The sequence below is a fragment of the Falco cherrug genome, chromosome 4, assembly GCF_023634085.1.
Source record: "Falco cherrug isolate bFalChe1 chromosome 4, bFalChe1.pri, whole genome shotgun sequence".
Taxonomy (NCBI): Eukaryota; Metazoa; Chordata; class Aves; order Falconiformes; family Falconidae; genus Falco; species Falco cherrug.
The window spans coordinates 57087038-57107957 of record NC_073700.1 but is presented as its reverse complement, the minus strand read 5'-3'; the positions used below and the strand labels follow the sequence as shown (position 1 = coordinate 57107957).

At 42.0% G+C, this 20920-nt stretch overlaps 1 protein-coding gene across 3 annotated transcripts in view; it reads right to left on the bottom strand.

Annotated features, from left to right (window-relative positions):
• LOC102048607 (sodium channel protein type 5 subunit alpha) overlaps positions 1-20920 on the bottom strand; it is a 217677-nt gene that overhangs the window by 11617 nt on the left and 185140 nt on the right. For all 3 annotated transcript variants that reach the window (XM_055709512.1, XM_055709510.1, XM_055709511.1), the window contains 2 exons: positions 12361-12483; positions 5752-6033 (listed from right to left, as the gene is read on the bottom strand). In XM_055709512.1, coding sequence (XP_055565487.1) covers positions 5752-6033; positions 12361-12483 — 405 coding nt within the window. The remainder of the gene's footprint in view (positions 1-5751; positions 6034-12360; positions 12484-20920) is intronic.

Genomic DNA, 20920 nt, shown 5'->3' with positions numbered 1-20920 from the left:
TACATCCAGTGGTTTTAGAAATGCTCCATTATCCACTCTCCACTATTACACTAAATCCTGAAGGTAACGCTGCCTTCCCATTTCCCTCTGAAGGCTACTGAACTAAAGCAAAATGCTGTACAAGAGGTCAACCGTATTTCTCATTCAACTATAAATAAAATAATGTTTGAAAGGTTGCATTCATTTTTGTCTACTGGTTGAAAGAGATTACACCCCCCCAACACCCAAATCAGAACACTTTGGAAAATCTATTCCATGGTACAGTGTTTTAAAAGCCACTTTAGATGTAAAGTGTTTACAGGAATGATCAGCAGTTTTATAGAAACAAATAATTATTTGAAGTTGTCATGCTGATCCTCCTTAACTGTTCTAATATTTTACTTTTTTGCTGTTCTCTTTCTAATCTGATGAAAAACTTTCTGGTGTCATTTACAGTCACTTGCAGCTTCCAGCTCCAAGTGCCGTTCAGGAAGGGAGGGTGGGATGAAACAAGAAATCCTCTCTGTGGCACAAAACTATATGATCTTAGCCTGTACTTTTCTCCCACTTGGGAAGAAATCTTTTCTCTTGAGTAGCTGTTTTACCCTTCAATGTGTACCACAGACGCAAGAGACTCTACTGCCAGGCACAGTGGTTTATAGTGGTAATGGATGATGAAGTGATCTGACAAAAATAAATATTAAGAGAATGAAGTACTGTGATTTTCTGTTTTTCCCAGTTGTCCAGAAGTAAGAGAACTAAAAATCCATGGGGCTTCTGGAAAGCTTCCCTAGACACTTCATCTGCAGAGGGTAAAAGATACTGAGAATGAAAGAAATATAACACTGGAAAAGAAATTATTTATCTGGAATTAGTAACCACTTACAGTGTGGATAAGGAAGTGACAAAATCTTCATGGGAGTGTTTGTGATATTATCCTGCCTGGAAGCTATCCAAAGAAACACCACTTTCCACTGAAACTGTCATGTGATGAGATTATCTACTGATAAACTCATCTTGGGATGGGATTATGTTTTGTTATTTGACTGGTGGTTATAGCTGCAATGCAGTAAATTAGTGGGGAGGAGGATAGGTGGGATGGCACTAGCTGGAGCCTTAAAACACAACAAGCCTTTATATCTGTGAGTTTACTTGGGGTTTGGGGGGGGGGGGGGGGTTGTAGGTTTTTTTTTTTTGTTTTGGTTTTTTTTGTTTGGTTGTGGGTTTTTTGGGTTTTGTTTGTTTGGTTTGTTTTTTTCAAGAAGAGGATTGCATTAGCGCAATAAAAATGGCTGCTTTTGACAGTAGAAATCCTGGTCTTTGCATTTCCAAAATACTTCTTTAAGCACTACTGTTGGTGAGAGAAACTTCTGAAAACTAAACCAGGCACCAGCAGTACAGCCAAACTACATGTCTGTAAGTTGGCTATGCTAACTCCACTGTCTGCTGGCTTTTCTGTCATATTTTTCAGTTTGTTCAATTTTAACATAGCAGCAATTTTATACGGAACATTTGTTTTATATCTACTTTGTGTTAAGATTTGGTGGGGAGGGCACCACTGAGCATTGGACCCACCAGGGCACCCCAGAGGTCTGCACTGCGCTGGGCTGTGTGGGCTCCAAGGGCACTGCCTCTGCTCCCTTTGAATTTCCACCAGTACTTCCTCATGGAATTGGACACAGGATCTTTGATCTTTGGACATATGGAGAAATCTACCCTGGTGCACCAATTTATGGTGTGTTCAGAAGCACAGACTTTTTGCACATTTTTCATCCACAGTGAGAGTAGAATCTGGCATTGCAGTTTACAGAAGTGCAAGAGATTGTGTAACTCTCATTTTAGACACACACTGCTGTCTCATGACAGTTTTGTAGCTGATTTATGAGCTCAGTCATGACTTCAAACCTGGGATGAGAGGCTGATTTAACTCTGTGGCTCCTGATTGCTGTACTGGTCTAGGAGTGCTTCTGTCATCTTCCCATCCCTTCTCTGGCATCCCAGAGTGAGAAAGAACTGTAGGACGTATTAGACGTAAGTCTATTCCTGTCTAAGGAGAACTTTTCCAAGCAAGCCAGATGGTATGGGAGAGACAACTTGTCTTCTTGGTGTTCTTCAATAGATTCCCAAAATTTCAAGATACATTGCAAAAAAATATTTGGAGGTGATCATAACATGAAAGGAAGGATTCCACAAGGGAAACGCAAGATTCCTACCGGAAATTTAGGCTATTTCTTTGTTCAGCTCAAATACAGATTTATAAAACATAGGTGCTGTGATCTGCAAAGCAATTCTGGGTATATAGAAAAAACATTACTGAAGCACTAGGTTGTAGCAATATTTTTTTCCTAACAGATTAGGGTGTTAAGGGTGTTCAATCCCCTGAAGAGTGAATCATCCTTCTTGCAAATTAAAAAGTCATTATAATAATGATCTTTTCTTCCCTGTGAATGAGGTATTTCTCTTGCTTGTAGAGTGAGCAGAGGCTACCTCCTATTTTAGTAATCTGTTCTGAGACAACCTGTTAGTTGGAGAAGCTTGAAACTTGACTGACCACCTCATGTGAATGTTTTCTCAGACTCATAAATTCAAAGTGGCATTGTCAGAATGTGATGGATCCTAAACAGGGTAGGAAAATAGCAGAGAATATTTGGGGAAAGTTTCATGTAGTTCTCAACCAATTGTCAGAAAGTTTGCCTCTGGATAGTAGGAAGCCTTAAAGCTTCCATAGTAGTAACTTCTAATTTCTTTAAATGATGTTGTAGAAGTGAAGACAGAATACTAGGCAGGCAGATTTGTTTTACATATTTCCATTTGGATTTTCAGACACATTCAGGCCTTCAAAGGTAACTTCAGAGTCACTTAAAGAGTATGTTGCAGCAGGAGAAAAAGTCAGCAGTCAAAAGACAAGTCCCACTTAAAAGCTCCTGTTTTGGACCCCGGCTGGTTGTAACCAAAATGCCTATCTCATCATTGCTGCGCACTGTCTCAGCCTGAAAAAAGATGCCTGGATGTGCCTGTCTCTTTAGGAGAGCTGAGCTGTTAACTGATCCCCTGCAATTCCCACGGTGGTTTGCTCATGAAACACAACCCCATATGGAGGATATTTGGCAAGGAGCACCTGTAACCGACACTCCTTGGCTGGAGTCTGGCAAAGGAGATCCAGATGTTTGGGCCCCTTCTCTGTGCCTGTCATCTTTATTGCCTAAGACTGTCATTAGCATTAGACATAAGAGCTCCAGGTGCAGGATGAAAGCTAAAAGCAATCCCCTAATGGCATCTGGCTCCTGCCTTTCCTCCTGGAAGAAGTCAGCGCCTGCTGTAGAAGCTGAACAACGTTTTGGGACTCCTTAATTTCCTACCATAATCAAGTTTGTCCTGCACAGACTCCACATTTACGGCATTCCTTTTGTACTACTTCTCTGCTACCCAATACAGGATCACAGGTTTGAAAGAAACGTGCAGGGTCATCAAGTCCATTGGCAGCTGGAAAATATCAGCACTAAACTGTCCCTTCATAAATGTGCTGAGGTGCCGAGATCCACCTTACAACCAGTTATGCTTCTTCTGCCACCACTGGTTCCAACAGAAGACAATCCCACCTGCTGAATGCAACCAGTATCACCAGTGCCATGTGCCCAGGAACTGATGCTGCAGAACAGTAGAAGACAGTGCTTCAGGATATTCCTTAGCAACACCCATTTATGAAAAGTTGCAGATTTCCAGAATGCTGGAGCCTGTGCCTTATAAAAGAAATGATGAAGGAGTAACTACTGTTCTGATGGAATTTTTTCACCAAACTAGGCATCTGTTATGTAGTCGTGGAGGAGATAGGAAGCTTCAGGTAAGCACAATATTTTAAACCGGGGAAATTTTGCTCAGCTACGTTGGATGTTTAAATAAAAGAAAAAGAAAGCACTATATAGAACGGAAAATCTAATTAAAGACGTTCAAAGTGAATTAATCTGCCCTGCATGGGTGAGCTGGATATCATAATTACATGCGAAAGATAAAAGCTTTCACTCTCAGCAAGTTCAGCTTTATGTCATGGAAAGAACCAGAAGGGGTTGTGCCCATTCTAACCTTTCTGCTTTCCAGAGGGTATGAAAGCAAAGGCTCGATGGACAGTGGTCAGAAAATCTCACACTCCAGTGTACGTGTACCAGGACACAGTGGATCAGGATAAGCATTTCTACAAAAATGAAAGCTACTTCATGGGGCTATTTCATGCATCTGTGACTGGGGGGGGGGGGGGGGGCGGTGGGGAAGATCTGGGAGAAAGCAAACCTGTGTGATGGGAAGGAGTAGGGCTGGCAGATCCGATGGGGAGCTGTGGGAGGCTCACGCCCTCTCAGAAGGGCAGGGGGGACCCAGGGCAGCACCCTATTGCACTGCAAGGGGTGAATGTCTATACGTGACAGCTGACTTGAGCTCCCAGCATGCAAGTTTTTATCCCAGAAGCAAGGAATGCCGTCACAGGCAATTCAAGAAAGTAATGTCCCTGTCCAAGGGTGTAGCGAGGGACTTGTTTAATTCCATGAACATAAAATGCAACACAACAAACATTGCTAGTGCGTATCCAGCCCTTGCCATCACTAGGCTTCAGAGCAAGTTAGGAACAATGGAAATAAGTATTGTTACCACTATTTTACATGAGGGGCACGTGGAACTGAAACACAAAGCAATTTGTCTAAATTCACTCAGTAGTCTGGCAACAGAGCTCGGACAAGAAGATGGAGTCTCCTGTGGCTCTATCCATCGGGCTGTGCTGCATCACAACACAGTAAATCTCAGCACATATAACTCATTTATCCATGTTTTACATTTGCTGCTGAATGTTCTGTCTTTATAGATCAAGTATTGCCATCGGTTTTGAACCTCAACAGTCTCTTCTCTGATATGCTCTTGCCACCTTTCTGGAGACACCAGGCTGTATGGAGCACAGCAATCTGATCACCTCCACGTTTCACAGTTAGGTTCAGTCTGACTCGTGAAGTTTAGCAGGTGGAAATGAGGTGAAGAACCAGAATGAGAGGCACAGGTGTCTCTAACATCTCCATGGAAGGTGAGCAGAGGACTGTAAATTAAGACTCCTTTGTGATTACAGCTTTATGCAGTAACTTGAGCTGAGTAACCGAAGGCACTGCAACTTCATTTTTTCCCAGCAGAGCGTAGTGAAGTTCCAGGCTTTTCAGGGGGGCTAGTACACTCTGTCTGCATGAACAGTCCTTCCTGGGCCATGACTTTTTGTTTCTGGAACTGAACTTTGCTCTGGATTACAATATCACAAAATGGTCATAGAATCGCAGAATCATGGCATCATAGAATCACAGAATGGTTCGGGTTGGAAGGGACCTTAAAGATCATCTAGTTCCCACCCCCCTGCCATGGGCAGGGACACCTGCCACTAGACCAGGTTGTTCAAAGCCCCATCCAGCCTGGCCCTGGACATCTCAAGGGATGGAGCATCCACAGCTGCTCTGGGCAACCTGTTCCAGTGTCTTGGTCTTTAATTCTCCTGAACAGTCCAATTGCCTCCCAAAGGGCTATATTAGTGATGCACCAGAAATTCAAACTAAACCCAGAAGCTGCCATAAACATCCCTAGGCCAAATTAATACACCAAATATGACTCATTTACATTTGAGGAAAAGCATTCCCTGATGGGTGAGGGTGAAAAATTCTGAAAAGCATAGAGGTTAACCAAGCCTTTAAACTGTTGATTTCAGTGGGAATAAGCAACATTTGCCCATTAGTTTCTGATGGTCACACTTACCACTTGCAGCAGAGCCAGGTACCCAGCACCAACATTATCAAAGTTAACTTTAACTTTTGTCCAGTAAAATGTGCCTGACACGTTATACAGTATGCAGTCACTCATGTTGTTAATAATTTTTGAGTCTAAAGGCATATCTCCTTCTGTCTTGTTAATGCATTTCCCAAACTTCCCAGCAAACAGGTTCACTCCCATGATGCTAAAGATAAGCCAGAAGATGAGGCAGACAAGCAGAACATTCATGATGGAAGGGATGGCTCCCACGAGAGCATTGACCACCACCTTGGAGAAACAGGAGAGGAAAAAGAGATTTAATATCATCACTTACCCAGATGCTTTGCTAACAAGTTGTTGTGCATCCTTGATCAACTAGGCTGAACCCTCACATAGTGACAGGTGGATAACTACTAACACTACTTGAGGAGCCAGACCACCATTGAAGACTTCACACATGATTATATCTCAATCACTTTGTAATTGAAGAGCTAATCTGTTGGCATCCCATGCATGGGATGATGTTTTTTCAAGGGAAATTTTTTAATTCAGGACCAATCTGTGAAGTCATCTTGACATCTCAGATCCTACTGGAAAATACACTCCAAACTATCTCTCATAATCATATGATTAATTGGAAACAGCTGGGGTACATCACAGTGTCTTAAAATAGACCAAAAAATAAGATTTCTGAAATCTTTTACTGAACTCAGGCCTCCATAGTCCTTGGAACGTGAACTCTAGCTGTGAAAAATATTACTTATTTAAATAATAACTGATTGAGACATAGTGTACGAAGGCAGCTTCCCCTGTCTGATCAGTATGCATGATTAAAACAGTGAAGCCTTTCTAATTTTGAAAAAATATGCATTATTTTTTCCTGTGGCATGCTGTAAAGTTCCTACACACCAACCCAGGCAGGGCTGTATACTTCTGTGTAAAATCGTACGTAAAAATAAAAGGTGAAAGGAGCTTTTAAGGTATTGGAATGATGGCACGGGCAATGAGCAACACTCTGAAGCTATGCAAAAGCAATAAAGGTCAGACCATCTACAGATCCTCTATGGCTGCCGGGTTTGAACGCAGCGTTATAATACCAGTACATCAACAAGGCAAGCTGCACATCATTTACCAATACTTTCTGAGGGAAGAACACTATCACAAAATATATTTTTCCCCTTCCTATGTCAAGAAGGTTTCTCCATATTCACAGCTTTTGGAGATGCTGCAGTTGCACAGTCCAGGCAGAGATGCCTGAGCGCCCTGCTGCAAGCACCAGCCCCACTGCGTGAATTTGTCTCCATCTCTGTCTCATGCTTTGGAGAATAAAATCTGGTAGGCAGACATTAAGCTCTTCCTCTTCTCCATCTACATTTCTGAAACCAAGACAAGGTGATATTGATCCATAAAAATTAAATTTTATTCAATTGTGAATCTGATTATGGAAAATATCAGCTCTTGGTTTCTCTTATATTAGTGTCCAATTTTCTGGCAAGCTAATAATGTAACATGCGTTTCCCCACCATTTTTGCATTGCTGAGGAAGAAAAATAGCCGGAGGAGTAATATGGGTTTCATGCATGTATAGCAGCAGCTTCATCTACAATGTACAATACAAAATTATGTAGCTCTTTCAAAATCCAGATTTATATTTTGTGCATTTATGAATGAAGCTAATTTTTATACAGGAAAAGCTGCTTGACCAATTTTTAATTTTTTTTCTGTATAGGCCCATTCCTGATGACTATTCAATTTCTTTCCTTTTTTTTTTTTCCTTCTAATTTTATCTTTCAATTTGGGATGTTAATCAATGTCTAGCTTTGTTGTTCTAAGACCAAGTTTACTGTGTTCACCAAAATGCCAAATAATTTCCAAATCAAGGGCTTATTTGGATATAGCTTTGGCCTTTGTCAAAGTAGCTTTTTTTTCCCATTTGCTGTTATGCAGGACAATATTTTTGTTCAATTTTAATCCATGACAGCACAAAGCCACTGCACTTCTGTTACACATGCCGCTGCACCCAGCTCCCACCCGCAAGCCCTGTGACAGGACACAGACATCCAGGTTTCAGCAGTGCAATCAATGGCGATGCCCGCATCCTGCTTTTTTCCTTCTGCTGAATTATGTTCAATGGCTTGTAGATAACAAAACACGACATGAGGCTGGAGCAAATCCTGTAACACCTCTCTAAATTAATTATTAACAGGGGCTTTCATTCTTCTCTCGCTGCTTCTGCTCTTACAGCCTGATGCCATTTGGTCTGCTGGAAGCACTCTTGATTTGCACTGAGACAAGTGAAAGGACTTAAAGACCTGGATACATAAAGGCAAGTTATTATCATAAATTCATTTTAGAAGTTTAGCTGCAAACCTTGCCATGGAAAGGGCTGAATTTCTGCTGCATGCAGGAACAGCAACATATATAGCCTCGTATAAGAAAAGGTTTCATACCTCTTGGTTTCCATCAACACCTTTACACGTGAAACCACCTTCCTGGTGACTTCTTTAGAGAGAGCCTGGAAACCGAGCCACCCCCTGCCCTAAACCACAGTGGGGCATATCCAGAGCCTGTGCCTGGCCCCTAGCTCTCCTGATCTCATGGGCGACTTCCCCAGCTGAAGCCAATTCAGATTTTCAACCCAGAAATAGACTTGCACAATGTGTCAATCCCCCCTTTGCTACAGCAGAGCCCCCCAGACTTCCCGCAGTAATTTCAGGCACAGGTTATAACACCTAGCCAAGCCTGGGCACAGCTTGTACAAAGACATCTATCTCATTTACAGTGCCATGATGTCAAATAATGGCCAAAAATTATATTATTGGATAATCTATTCCTGTGTCCTCTGTCCTCACTGTTAGAAACAGGTGCTGTATTTTTAGGTCCAATTTGTTGAACTTGAGGCACTAGTGATCTGCCATTAGGTATCTTCTCCTATCATTTCCATCTTTGCTGCCGGTGAGTTAACACTGAACATTGCTTTGGGTAATTAAAAAAAACCCAGAGCTTCTAACTGTCATGGTTCCTTCAGATTTCTAATCACACTCATAGCTCCCTGCAGAGACTTTCCCATTTTACCACCCCATTTCCAGCAGTTTGGTGGAAATCCAGTATTGAAGCATTGCCCTCTCCTTCTCCTCGCTAGGTTGTTTCCCTGCATCTTGAGGGATTTAGTAGTCACCTCATTTATTGGACCTGCCCAAAAGCTTGTGCCCTGTTGAACAGTCACCCCAACCCCTAAGCCCTTCTCAGCTTCTGTTTTCAAAGAAATGACCCTTGGAGTGACCTACTTTCCTCTTCCCGAGGTATACGATGTATATGGTTTTATTAAAATGCATGTTGTACAATTGATCTGTTTTTCACTGTGATCCAGATCAGTCAGTATAATTCCCTTATCTGCAATATCACTTACTGCTCTGCTCACTTTGTGTGTTGTCAGCAAAGATTTTATATTTTCTTCCCGAAGCTGTTAAAGTTCAGATTAAGGACAGTTCTCATTCTGAAGGATCCCTCACCCTGAGACACGCATCACTGAATATACGGTGTCATCACTGTTTGCAATTACTCTTCGAGATCCATCAGCCATTTTAAATTAATATAAAATATGTTTACTTGGCTTGGTACAAAGCTCATTTTTTCATCACAGTGTCCCATGGTATCAGATTCCTCTCTGAAATCTAAGGATATTATATCAGCACAGTTACCGTCATCAGCATAATTTGTAATCAAGTCAAAGGACCATATCACTTTTACAAGAACTATTCCCATGAAATCATGCTAACTAGCATTAATTATGCTATTTCTTTCCTGTACGTATCTTGTAGCAGCCTCACCATAACTTCGCCTAGTATCATTTTCACATTAAATGGTCTATCATCATCCCACTCATCCTTTTAAAATATTGCCATAGCCTCCTTTGCTGGGAAGAAACTTGCAGGGAAGTGGTGCCTCTGAAATCATTCCCTGATGGACAACAAATGAGGGGACATCGGAGATTTCTTGATTTGGGACAGACAGACCCAAGTTCATTTAGGCTGGGCTCTGATTTGGCCTGGAAAGCAGTGGGTCAGGCAGGGGGGTGGCATGTGCATGGGAACCCCCAGGGTCTACAGTAACTGCCAGGTGGGATGCTGGTCTTACTGGGGTCTTTTCTGGGGACAGAGGGGCAGGATGGCAACAGCTCAGTTTTATTTCCCAGAGCTCTCATGGGACTTGTGTCAAACTCAGAAAGGTCCCAGACTGTCTGCAGACAGGGAAAGGACTCAAGTCTGATGGTAACTGGTCCCCTTGGCCATCCGAGTGCTACTCTGTGCCTTTGCCTCAGGACCAATGGTTTCCAAAATTTAGGTACAGTGTCAATGACATAAGTGAAATAAGTCTCTTACTGCAGTATAAATGAGAACTTTTCTGCTTCTGTTCTAATCACGCAGAGATCTTTCAATTATTCAAGAAAAAGACATTATAATAGAGCAAACTATTATTATTTTCTTACTGTCAGTGTTTGCTTCTCAACATTATCATTATTTAGTCCATCACTGTGCTGGCAATTTTCCTGTGCATTTTGAAGCATATGAACTCCTAATAATGAAAGGTCTGACTGTCCCTAGTCATGTTAAGTGTGGTTAGACAAACTAAAAATAAAATGGTTTGATTTTCCAATAGCACGTATTCTCAATTACACTTTATCATCATTTATAAGCTAATTCACTGCCTCTGATAGCTCGGAATGACTTAATATATTTCAGCTGCAGCAGTAGTACAGGGAAGAAATAGGATGTTGAGTCAAGAACGAGGGGTCCTACAAGTATGAGCATGTTAGGAAGGAAACTTGCTGGGGTGATGCATGGGTCTATGCCACGTAAGATCTCCACCAAGCCAACCTCTTGCTATTCTCACCTAGAAATGAGAACTTATTAACGTTATTTCTTCCCTATTTCAGTCTCACTTTTCTGATGCTTTGGGCTAGTCATCCCACTGCTTTTCAGGTTTGAATCCAATTGAGTTAAACTGATGCAAAGTCATGAGTGAACATTCTTATGTCAGCTCAGAATACGTTAAAGGGGTTTCACGTGAACTTGCAAATCCAGCAGCAGAAGCTAAGCCTTCATAAGCCAGATTTAAACTGATTTGAGAGAGTCGATGCACAAATCACTCCAGCAGTTAAACCAGTGCAGCTTTTGGTAATACCAACTTCTGCTCAAACTGCAAATGTTTAATAAAGACTTGGAGTGAGGTCGTCAGGTGACATAGGAGTGAGATCTTTTATTAAGATCAGTAGTGTGACATCGCTTTGTATCAACTGAGGATCTGCTGTTGGCTTTTGTTTTATTTTGTGAATAACCTTTAAAATACTGCCTGTGTTTGCTGAAAAGAGAGTGGTGAACAAAACAATTCAGGCTTGGGTGCCCAGATGAACAGAGCCTTTACAATCTTTTTGTCTTAGTACTAACACAAAGGGGAGTGATATGCAATCAGATTTGTCTGATCTTCATCCACAAAAATAATGTGATTTAGATCAACACAAGATATGTGGGACAAAGCCATAGATCCCCAGTTCTGGTCATCCACAGAAGAGGAAAAGTATGGGTACAGGGTTTTCATAAATTGCTCTGTCACTGTATTTCCTGGGTTATCTCAGTCATTAAGACTTTTCTAGCCTTCAGCCTGCCTTACTGCAAGGGTATTGCATTGAGAACAGTTAATTGCTAGGAGCCCAGTGCATGGACTACACGTTTTAGTCACTGATGATTTGGACCAATATTCTGTCTGTAGGAAAAGTTTACCCTGAATATACCTCACTATGAAAGCTGTATATATAAAAAAAAATTTTATGTGTAATTTTGTCACAGATTTGCTTTATCTTGCTATGCACTCTGCAAGATTAGCAGTAAACTCATCTTATACAGAACACATCACCATCTGCAAGTCATGCATGGCACAAGATGTTAAATAAAGTGCTTATCTAGAAATAATTGATTAGTGTAGCAGGTAGGCTTAACAAATAAACAGGTATGCTGTGTGGATATAGCCATGCTTGCAAAGGAATGCAAGAGGGAAAGAGGTGGATGCACAAGGTGGAGCAACAAATACAAGCTACATGGTTTTAATGTTAATCCTGACATTCCACATTAAAACTGCAATCTGTTCAAAGGAAAGCTTTTATATATTCATTCATTTGCTTTTCCTATCTTTAGCATTTCTAATTTTTGCTTTAACTATTAGTGAAAAAGTCGTTAAGAACTTTCCCAGTCAGTCTCATTTTAATACATGTCAAAAGCAGGGAGCAAACTTGTAGCTTGGTTATTCCCCTGATACACCTTATAATTGAGAGGTAATTGTTAGCCAGATGCTTCCTCGGACAAAAAGCTGTTTTTTGAAGTGCAATATGACAAGTTAGGCAGCAGGATTAGTTTATTATTAAATCCACCAGAGGATAAATCTGTAACGATACAATTGCAATCAAGACAAAGAAGGGTTTTCTGATTTTGTTGTTTTGATAAAGCATTATCATTAATTTCCTTTGGCATACAAAATGAAGACAAAACCATGTGCAACAGTTCCCTGTTACATGCTTGATGTCACACAGTTGAGCTTTGATCGATGCTTTATATGCTCTTACCCTCATCCCTTCAAATCTTGACAATGCTCTTAATGGTCGAAGAGCTCGGAGGGTCCTGAGGGATTTAATGGGACCCATCTCAGAGTATCCAAGTGTATTGGCGATGAGGCTTATTAAAGAGACCTGAATGGAGACAGAAAGCAGAATGCTTAATGGTTAGTACACGCCTGGCATTTCCCTTCTCTTCTGACTTGCCTTCCTGAAAAGAAACTGCTGATTAGTGGAACAGTGGGGAAAAAAAACCCCTTAAATGGAAGCCATTAGATTAGACCAACACAGAAAAAAAGATTTTTACATCCACACGTAAACAGAACTCCACTTTAATGGAAAATTTTTAGAAATACAGTCTTTCACAGTTGTTGGTTTTCTTCTAACCAAGCACACAGGGATCTTCTTAACCTCAGCTTGCACAAAGTGGGTGAGAAAGGAGATAACACTACAAAACCACCGTTCTGTGATGCCCGTGCTATAGGTTTGCTGTATGCTCCACAAAGTGTGTACATCTTCCACTACTGAAAATATGAGTCACACATTTTCAATGTGTGTTATAATTTAGGGCTTTCAGGGTGAAAGCACCTGTAAGATCTAACCATTTCCAGCAGAGATAAAAGGTTTTACGATTACCATTCAATTACTAATCTTGAACTTACTGATTAGAAACAAGTCTTCTAGACTGCTGATAGACATGACTTTATACCATAGACTATAAAAGAACGATGTGCATGACTCTCTGATTCTGCACTTTTTCATTTTTTTCTGCTTTCTGCACAGCCTCTAAAGGAGAAGGAAACTTGTCAGGCACTCAGCATTGAGGTTCATACCTCTCAAAGACTCTTTCATTGAAATAAACTATTTCCAAATCTGGAGACAGCATGGAGGGGTTCCAATGCTCTTCATGTTCTCAGAGTTTTAGTAGTGCCCAGCTGGTCAGAACTATCAGGCACAGGACTGGAGTCTGGATGAAATGAATGGCAGTGGAGATTACGGGTCAGATTAACAAATACATGGAACAACTGAGTTTTGCATGCTCAAACCGGGGTTCACAGCCTGTGTCCTTACCAAACAGGGTGTGAGAAACAGCTTTACAATGCCATAGGTATCATGCCAGTTTGCATGGATTACAAAAAGAACCAAAATTAGTTACCACATAGTGTAAAATATTACTTTCTTAGAAAAGAACTACGCATATTGCTCATCACAATTCCCTTACTCCCATCTTAGCTGTTTTCACAGCCCCAGTTATAGTATTGCATTATCTCACACTCACCAGTGTGAGTGTGCAAAGCTGACCTGGAAGCAGTGTGCTCTACCGGCATTTTAAAGACAGCAGCTAAGCCTAAACCCAGGGATTCTTCTTCACTACATATAAAAAGTAGGTGCTTAATGTAAGAGGAAACTCTAAGCTCCCCCGTGAGGATAGACAGGTCTAGTGGGAAACCTGCCTTTTCATTTTGGGATGGGATGATTCTTTCTCTGAATCCCACTGCCATCTGACCAGCCCACCGATGGCTGACCACCATCACCGACGAGGTTTGTGATAAAGCAGGGTAAGACAAGCCTGGTCCCCTAAGTCCCAAGCTAGCATCCTCTATGGAACAACCTTCCTCCCGAATATGCATATATTAATGTACAAGCACTGTCTGTACAGCTAAGCATCTTTGCAAAACTTGCTCAGTTTGTTAAATTATTTACCTATTGGTAGCTTTATTGTGGCATGGCGGTGACAGCAAGCCTAAGGGCAGGAGGTCTCAGAGACACCAGATCTGGGCTGGGGCTGGATGCAGCAGGTTGGATGTCTTCTGGGATAAAACAGCCCACCTCTGCAGACTAAGTGGCACAGAGGCTGGCTGTCACGCTGTAACATGTCACTCTTCAACAAGGTGTGACATAAACTCACCTCCCGTGTACAGACCCAGCAGCTGACATGGAAGAAAGGTCTTAATAAACACTTCTGCATTTTAGTGGGGAGTGTATAACAACATCACAACAGACAGACAGACTAGAATCAAGGTCTAATGTCTTAGACCCCTTAGACACTGCGGAGGTAAAAATCACCGGGTGAAGCCATTTCTCCCATCTCTAAGAAAGCAGATCTGAACCCCTGACATGAACACACCCGAGAAATGATTTTAAGAGTAAGTAATGCTATAGGTTTGACATGCTGCTTTCACCTCAATCCTGCTCAGTCAATGCTCACAGTTAAAGATGAAAATCTGGGTTTGACTTAAAAAACACCTTAAACTCACCAATGCTTCCAAACTGAGGCAGCACCCATTTTCTGTCTTCCTGATTTCTTACCAGCCCTGGTTACCTCCTGTACTCTGAAGCTGCATTAACATACAGTCCAAAGCCTTCTCCTTTCATTCCCTCTCCCCACTGACTTAATGTTGCCTAAACAATAAGAAAGGGCTGAAGGATTCATCTAATAGCAGTAAGCAAATATGCTTATATACATACTTCTATATATATTAGAGTGTATATATATATTATACGTTAAGAGTATAGCTAATATACTAAAGCCATCCAAACAATCACCTTAAAACTGTAACGTAACTGGCATTATTGAGATACCATGAAAGGACCAACACTGTGGCACATATTTCTGACTTTGGTGGAAAGTTTAGTGCAGAAAATGGCCTTAACCCCACAAAGCCTTGGAGGTTCCTATCCAGAAAGGCTGGAGGTGTAAGAAAAACAGCTCAATCACAGCATGCTCAATGATAGAAACCAAGAACCATACCATACCAAGGGAAGCTGGTTCATTTGTAAAATGAATGTACAGATTTAAAAGAAAAATAATCAAGCACCCAACAAGTGCCTTTGCTAGCTTCACCCACAATGACTGAAAGCCAGATCTTCTCAAGGTCTTCAGACTGCCTTGGTTGGTGCACCTGCATGCTTCCTCCCGCATCCTTGATTTATGTCCTGTAATTCCCCTTCCCCTCAAAGTAGAAGGTCTTCTGTTCAAATCCTGCAGAACCAGACTTCAGATCTGAGGTTACCGTTTTCTTTAGAGTGCCATAAATGTCACCCTGAAACCCATCACAGGTGCTGTTGTCCTCCTGACACAGATTTACACAGCATTAGATCTCTCTTCAGAGGATTAGGCTGCGAAGCTGTGTGATATTTAGCAATGATTTACAAGGCTGGAGTCAGAACTGATTCGAGACAAGTTGTTTAAATGCTTGGATGTTGGTTTTGAAGGTATCCCCATCAAATTTTATTTATATGAGAAATACTAACACAAGAGACTTGGCTGCTTGGACTTGATTAAAAGTGACCCAGAAGGCTATTTTTAGGAAAAATATCAAGCAGTTTTCCAAATTGGTGCTGACTGCCCCACATAAGCACAGCAAAAGGTGAAGTCAGCTGTTTGTGTAGCTGTTTTTTTTCTGTTACAACAAGGCTGCGCAGCTCAGAGCTGCTCCAAGGTTCTGCTCTGTGCTCCGCTTGGTATGGAAAATGTGCTGGCACCCAGAAAATGCCTCCAGGGTCAACGTAACCTCCAGATTCACAATACGGTGCACATTTCTAATCTTTTCAGTAACCATTTGTGCATCATTTTGTAGGTTTTTCAGAAAGAAATACCTCTGAAGACCAGGGAGCACAGTACCATTGTGGAGAGCAGGTGGATCCTAAGGAGTCGCTGTTGCCTGGAACCATTTACCATGGGCTTGAGCTTTCACCTTCACCTTTCAGGTGGCATGTGTGCTAACAGGTAATCTGCAGTGTCTCTCATACTTCTGTACACTTCTTCTGACCTAAGAAGCCATATCATTCCTATGATTGCTCTCTGCTTCTAGGATTTCCCCTGAGGGTCTTTCCAGAAGCCACTAAATCTTACTAAGAAGCTTTCACACCTTTCCAGCTAAACCTTCCATACCCTTAACTTAAGCAATCGTATCCTCCACGTTAGCTCTAAACTGTTCCTTACGCCCTTGACTTGCTGTTCTTTTGGTGCCTCTGATGTCCCCAGGACAAAGTCATCAATATTCTACATGGCATTAGCCTCAGTGTCTGGCCTGGCCAGCAATGAGGGCCCCTAAGCTGGGGAGGGATCCCCATAAATCAGTGTATGCAATCCTGTCTCCATAGATGTGAAAAGCAAAAGTTGCACGGCCTACGATTTCAGTCATGTGGCATCTCCTTCGCGCTCTTCACATCATCTCAGAACAGCCCAACAAGATCCCAACCTCAATGCTGTCAGCAACTTCCCAAAATTTATTCCGCTTTGTAAGAGCGGAGACCTGGAAAGAGTCAGCATTTACTGCCCAGCTCAATGGCAGTTTCCCAGCAATGCTCAGGCTCTAGGCAAAGCCACGTTGATGTTACCTACACAACTTGGCTTCTTCTTGCGATTGTGGACAGGCACAGGGTGTTGAGCACCCTCTGATCCTGGAATTTAGGGAATATTTTTTGCCCCTGTTCCTTACTTTCTTAGCCCAGGGATAGTTTTGTCTATGTATTTATGTATCTATGTATCTATAAATATATATACACCTATAGACCTGTATTTCTATACTCCTACGTATTTCTGTATGCAAGTTTATCTATACAGATTTTACAACGGTATTTATGACAGCCTCCTGGAGCTGTGTAGAGGCAAATGAACCCCACAGCTTTCATTTTTGCTATTTCCAGTATTATGTTCAAGGGGAAAATGAGAGCTTTTAAATCTTGCAACTGCATCGAACACTGGCAATGCCAGCTACGGGGATTACCAGGCCTGTGGCTGGTATTTGGAAAGCCAAGGTCGTGTAATCTATATGGCTCTGTGGCTTTAGCAGCACCGGTCTAGAGTGCCCCATCATGTGACATTCACATGTGTTTCCAGGGCGAAATCCAGAAGAATCAATGAACTCAGACTGCTAGAACACAGGCAGTGATCTCTGAAGAGAGGCTACCCTCACTGATAACTGTACAAAGTTACTGCTAATATGTTCTAATAAGAGTAACGTCTGAATTTCTTAATTATTTTGACAAGCCACTACTAGATTGTATTTGACCAAAAAAACCCTGTTGTCCAGGAATTGGGGATTTTTTTGGTAACTGCTTTTTTTTTTTTTTTTTTTTTACTATTTTAATGGAATATTGTTGTTTTTGAGATGTGAAATATGAGTCATGTATTTGTACCCAGGTGACACCCCTGTAGAGTTAGGTTCCCAGGGTGCTCACAGCAATTCATCGGTTAACAGATACGCAGCGGTTTTGGACTATCAAATTGTTCACTATGAACACACAGAGATAGTTATACAATAGGTATATATGTCTTCATTATCTGACAGTGACTTAAGAAACAAGTGTTATAAACCAGTGTAAACCCTAGTAAAGCTGTCAGAAGAGAATTTTAAGGCTGCCGAAAAACAGTTATAAAGTTGGAAGTGCAACGATGCGGCTTCCTTTCAGCACACACAGGGGAAATGGTCTTTAATCAAAAGATCACAGACTTTTTTTCCCAAGGAGTTATTGCATTTATAACAGTAGTGGGGTTCCTTCCTATATGCGTACATTTTCATAGCATATTAGTTGCATGCACAGACTCCCTAGCCATGAAATCGTGCTGGTGGCAGTAACCCAAAGGGCACAGTCTTTGGGAGCAGTGTTCCATCCGAGGCTGGCAGAGTTGCCTATAGCGAGGAGGTGGGTTTGAGCTGGAACAAGGGCTTCTGCTCTCTTTTTTGCAGTCCTTCACACCAGCCTAAAAGCACATCATTCCAGATAACCAGCGAGCATCCACTGGACCAAGCTGGAAGCAGACCTGAGCAGCACCATTCAAAGGCAGATGCTACTCAGCATAGGCTGCATTTGTTAATTAACCCCAGAGCAGCGCTGAGATGAATTAATAGCAGAGCCCAGGGAACAAGGAGTTCTGCCTGAGAAACAATAAAAATCCTCCTTGGCTGGTCATATAAGTCCTAAAACCCACTCTACTAAATGTCTGCCTGCTGCAGCACACAGCTGTGAGTGATACCCTGCAAGCTGCTGTCTCGGGGAGAAGAGGAGACCTCCTTCCCAGTTTGGGCAACAGCATATGTTTTATGCAGCTAGGGATTTATCAAATTAACCTGCTTGTTCAAATTAGAGGGGAGGGAGCAGGGAAAAAAAAGGACATCCAAAAAGGAACACAGCAGCTGAGTTGAAAGCTCTAGCCACTTATTTAAATAAGCAGTTCTAGCTAACGCAGACCCCCAGTGCTTTCAAATAGCTTTTTGTGTGGCCCAGGAACACCTGTCTCTCCCTCTCTAAATGTGTGGTAAAAAGAAGAAAAAGAAAAAAAAGAAAAAAAAAGTAGAAGAAAGAAAGCTTGCATTAATTTGGGTGCCTCTTTTTTAAGCCAGTCTGGTTTCTCCTGTCCACTGCTGCCAAGGGTAGGATTACCTAAAAAAAATCTTCACTGCCTGAGCAGCAGCCCAGTGTCTCTAAGAGCCAGGCCTGTGGTCCCAAGTTGCTCCCCTTGATTCAAAAAGGAATGAAATCAGGTCTGTACCCCAAATGCAAACTGGAAAAACTACAGGGAAAGGGGAATTTGCAAGTAAATTGAAATACATGGAACTTCTTATTACCACTCCGAAATAGTGTTGGGAGAAAAGGGCTTGTAATGAGGTTGGTATTCCCTTTAGCATCTACCATTTCTGAGCAGCTGTTTATTATTGCCTTATTTTTTTCAAACGTATCTTTACCCTTTCATTTTGACATTGCGTTTTCTCCCATATAGACGCAGAACTGTGTGATTGCACCTGCCAATCCAGAAATTGCCTGTTACGAACGAAGGGCATAAAGTTAAAGGAAAGTCTTAAAATGAGGACACTAGAGAGAGACTAAGGTGACCCAAACCAAATTCCCATCCCTGCTACCTGTTTCCTTGAATCACAACTCTCATGCTCAGGTAAAGACTATGAACCCCTTAGGGCTGCTCCAGAGTCAGCCCACGGCACGGAGATGAAAGCGTGTCTGCAAACGAGTTAATGAACAGCTTCCCTCACCAGCAGTGGAGTTCATTACTGTGTATGGAGTGCTCTCCTGTATTATAACATGATGGGCCTAGATTAATTACAAACAAAAATTATCTGCTGGAAAGCCTGGCGCTACTTCTTATAACTCAGGTTAAAAAATGCTTTCACATCATCCACTCGTGGTTTTTTTCTCCAGGACGTGTCCCCTTCTTTTTATGTTTGTATCCCCATCTAGTACTCAAACTAAGGCTGTGAAACTGCACATATTCTGACTTCTTGGGTTGTTTCCTTGTCCTCATGTCCACCCCTTTCAAGGCAATATTTCCTTTTCAGAGGGCAGCCTTGTTGCAAACAGCATGTGCCACTCCTGTTGGCTTAAATGCTTTAAAATAAATAATTATTGCATCCTAATTGCTTCCCTGGTGGTTTCCAAAAGAACCTCTTTACATCTCGCTGTTCTTTTAATCTGTCACCTCCTTTACACCTGCTCAGGCTTTACTAACAACTCCAGTCCATTCCCAAGGCAGGTGGCTGGGAATCAACTAAACCTCAGCTAACTTCTGAGGGTGAGTCAAACGACCTGCTGCCATGAGTTTACACCCAGTGAGATGGCAAACTGGCTTTCCAAAAGGATTTTCAGCTTGTCTCAATTCACCTTTTCACTGCAAACAGACACCTTGGCCAGACCTCCGGGTCCTGTTTATCAGCACTGGGTAGGTATGGCAGAGGGATGGCTGTGACTTTTGGGGACCACATGACAGTCCTTGATCAGACAAACCTTGGCCAAGACCCGAAGCTTTTCTCCTTGGTGCAGCAGCAGTGGCTGTGCGGGTGCAGATGCCTTGAAAGTCTGGTGTTTCTGCTGGGGTTTAGAGCAAAAGGGTTTCTCCATCAACTACGTTCTGCTTCTCATCCAGACGCTGTGCAGAGACAGCCTTGATTTAGGGCAGCTGAAGAGGAAAGGTCCTCTCCCCTTAAAAAAAATCTCAAAAAGCACCACATAATTCATCCCAGGGTACCCTCTTGATGCTGAATGCTGTTGTCAGGAGTAGACGGGAATATGCTTGATTATTATTTATTATTTGAAGATAGTGTCATTACGCCAGGGGTGCACATAGTGATTACTGAGAACATTTCCCTGGGGGCTCAGCCTCATTGACTACACTGCACTTCTACCCCAGCCGGTGGGAGCTGAGGTGCTGAGCTGAAGGCGTGCTTAATTCTGGGCAGGATCAAGATCAAACCTACTTACATATGACACGATGACAGAGAGAGAAAAAAATCTGTCTGGGCTGTTTCAAAAGGTGGTGTTCTAGGTTTACTCTATTCCCCAAAGCATTTATTTAATCAGATGTTCCAAATCAATATGAAAAATACCAAGTTGATGTGGGAAATATGACAGTCCCAGCTTAAAAATCACCTCTGTTTATTTGGATTCTTGAACCTGATTGATCCTGATATTGTATTGAAAATGCGAGGATGGAGAGCGACTGAAAAATTATAGGATCCCCGACTTCTGCCAGAAAGGACAACGGTACAAATAGGAGCACATACTACAAGGAGGAATCCTCATCATCGTTTGCCTTAGCACAAAGCACCCCAAAGAC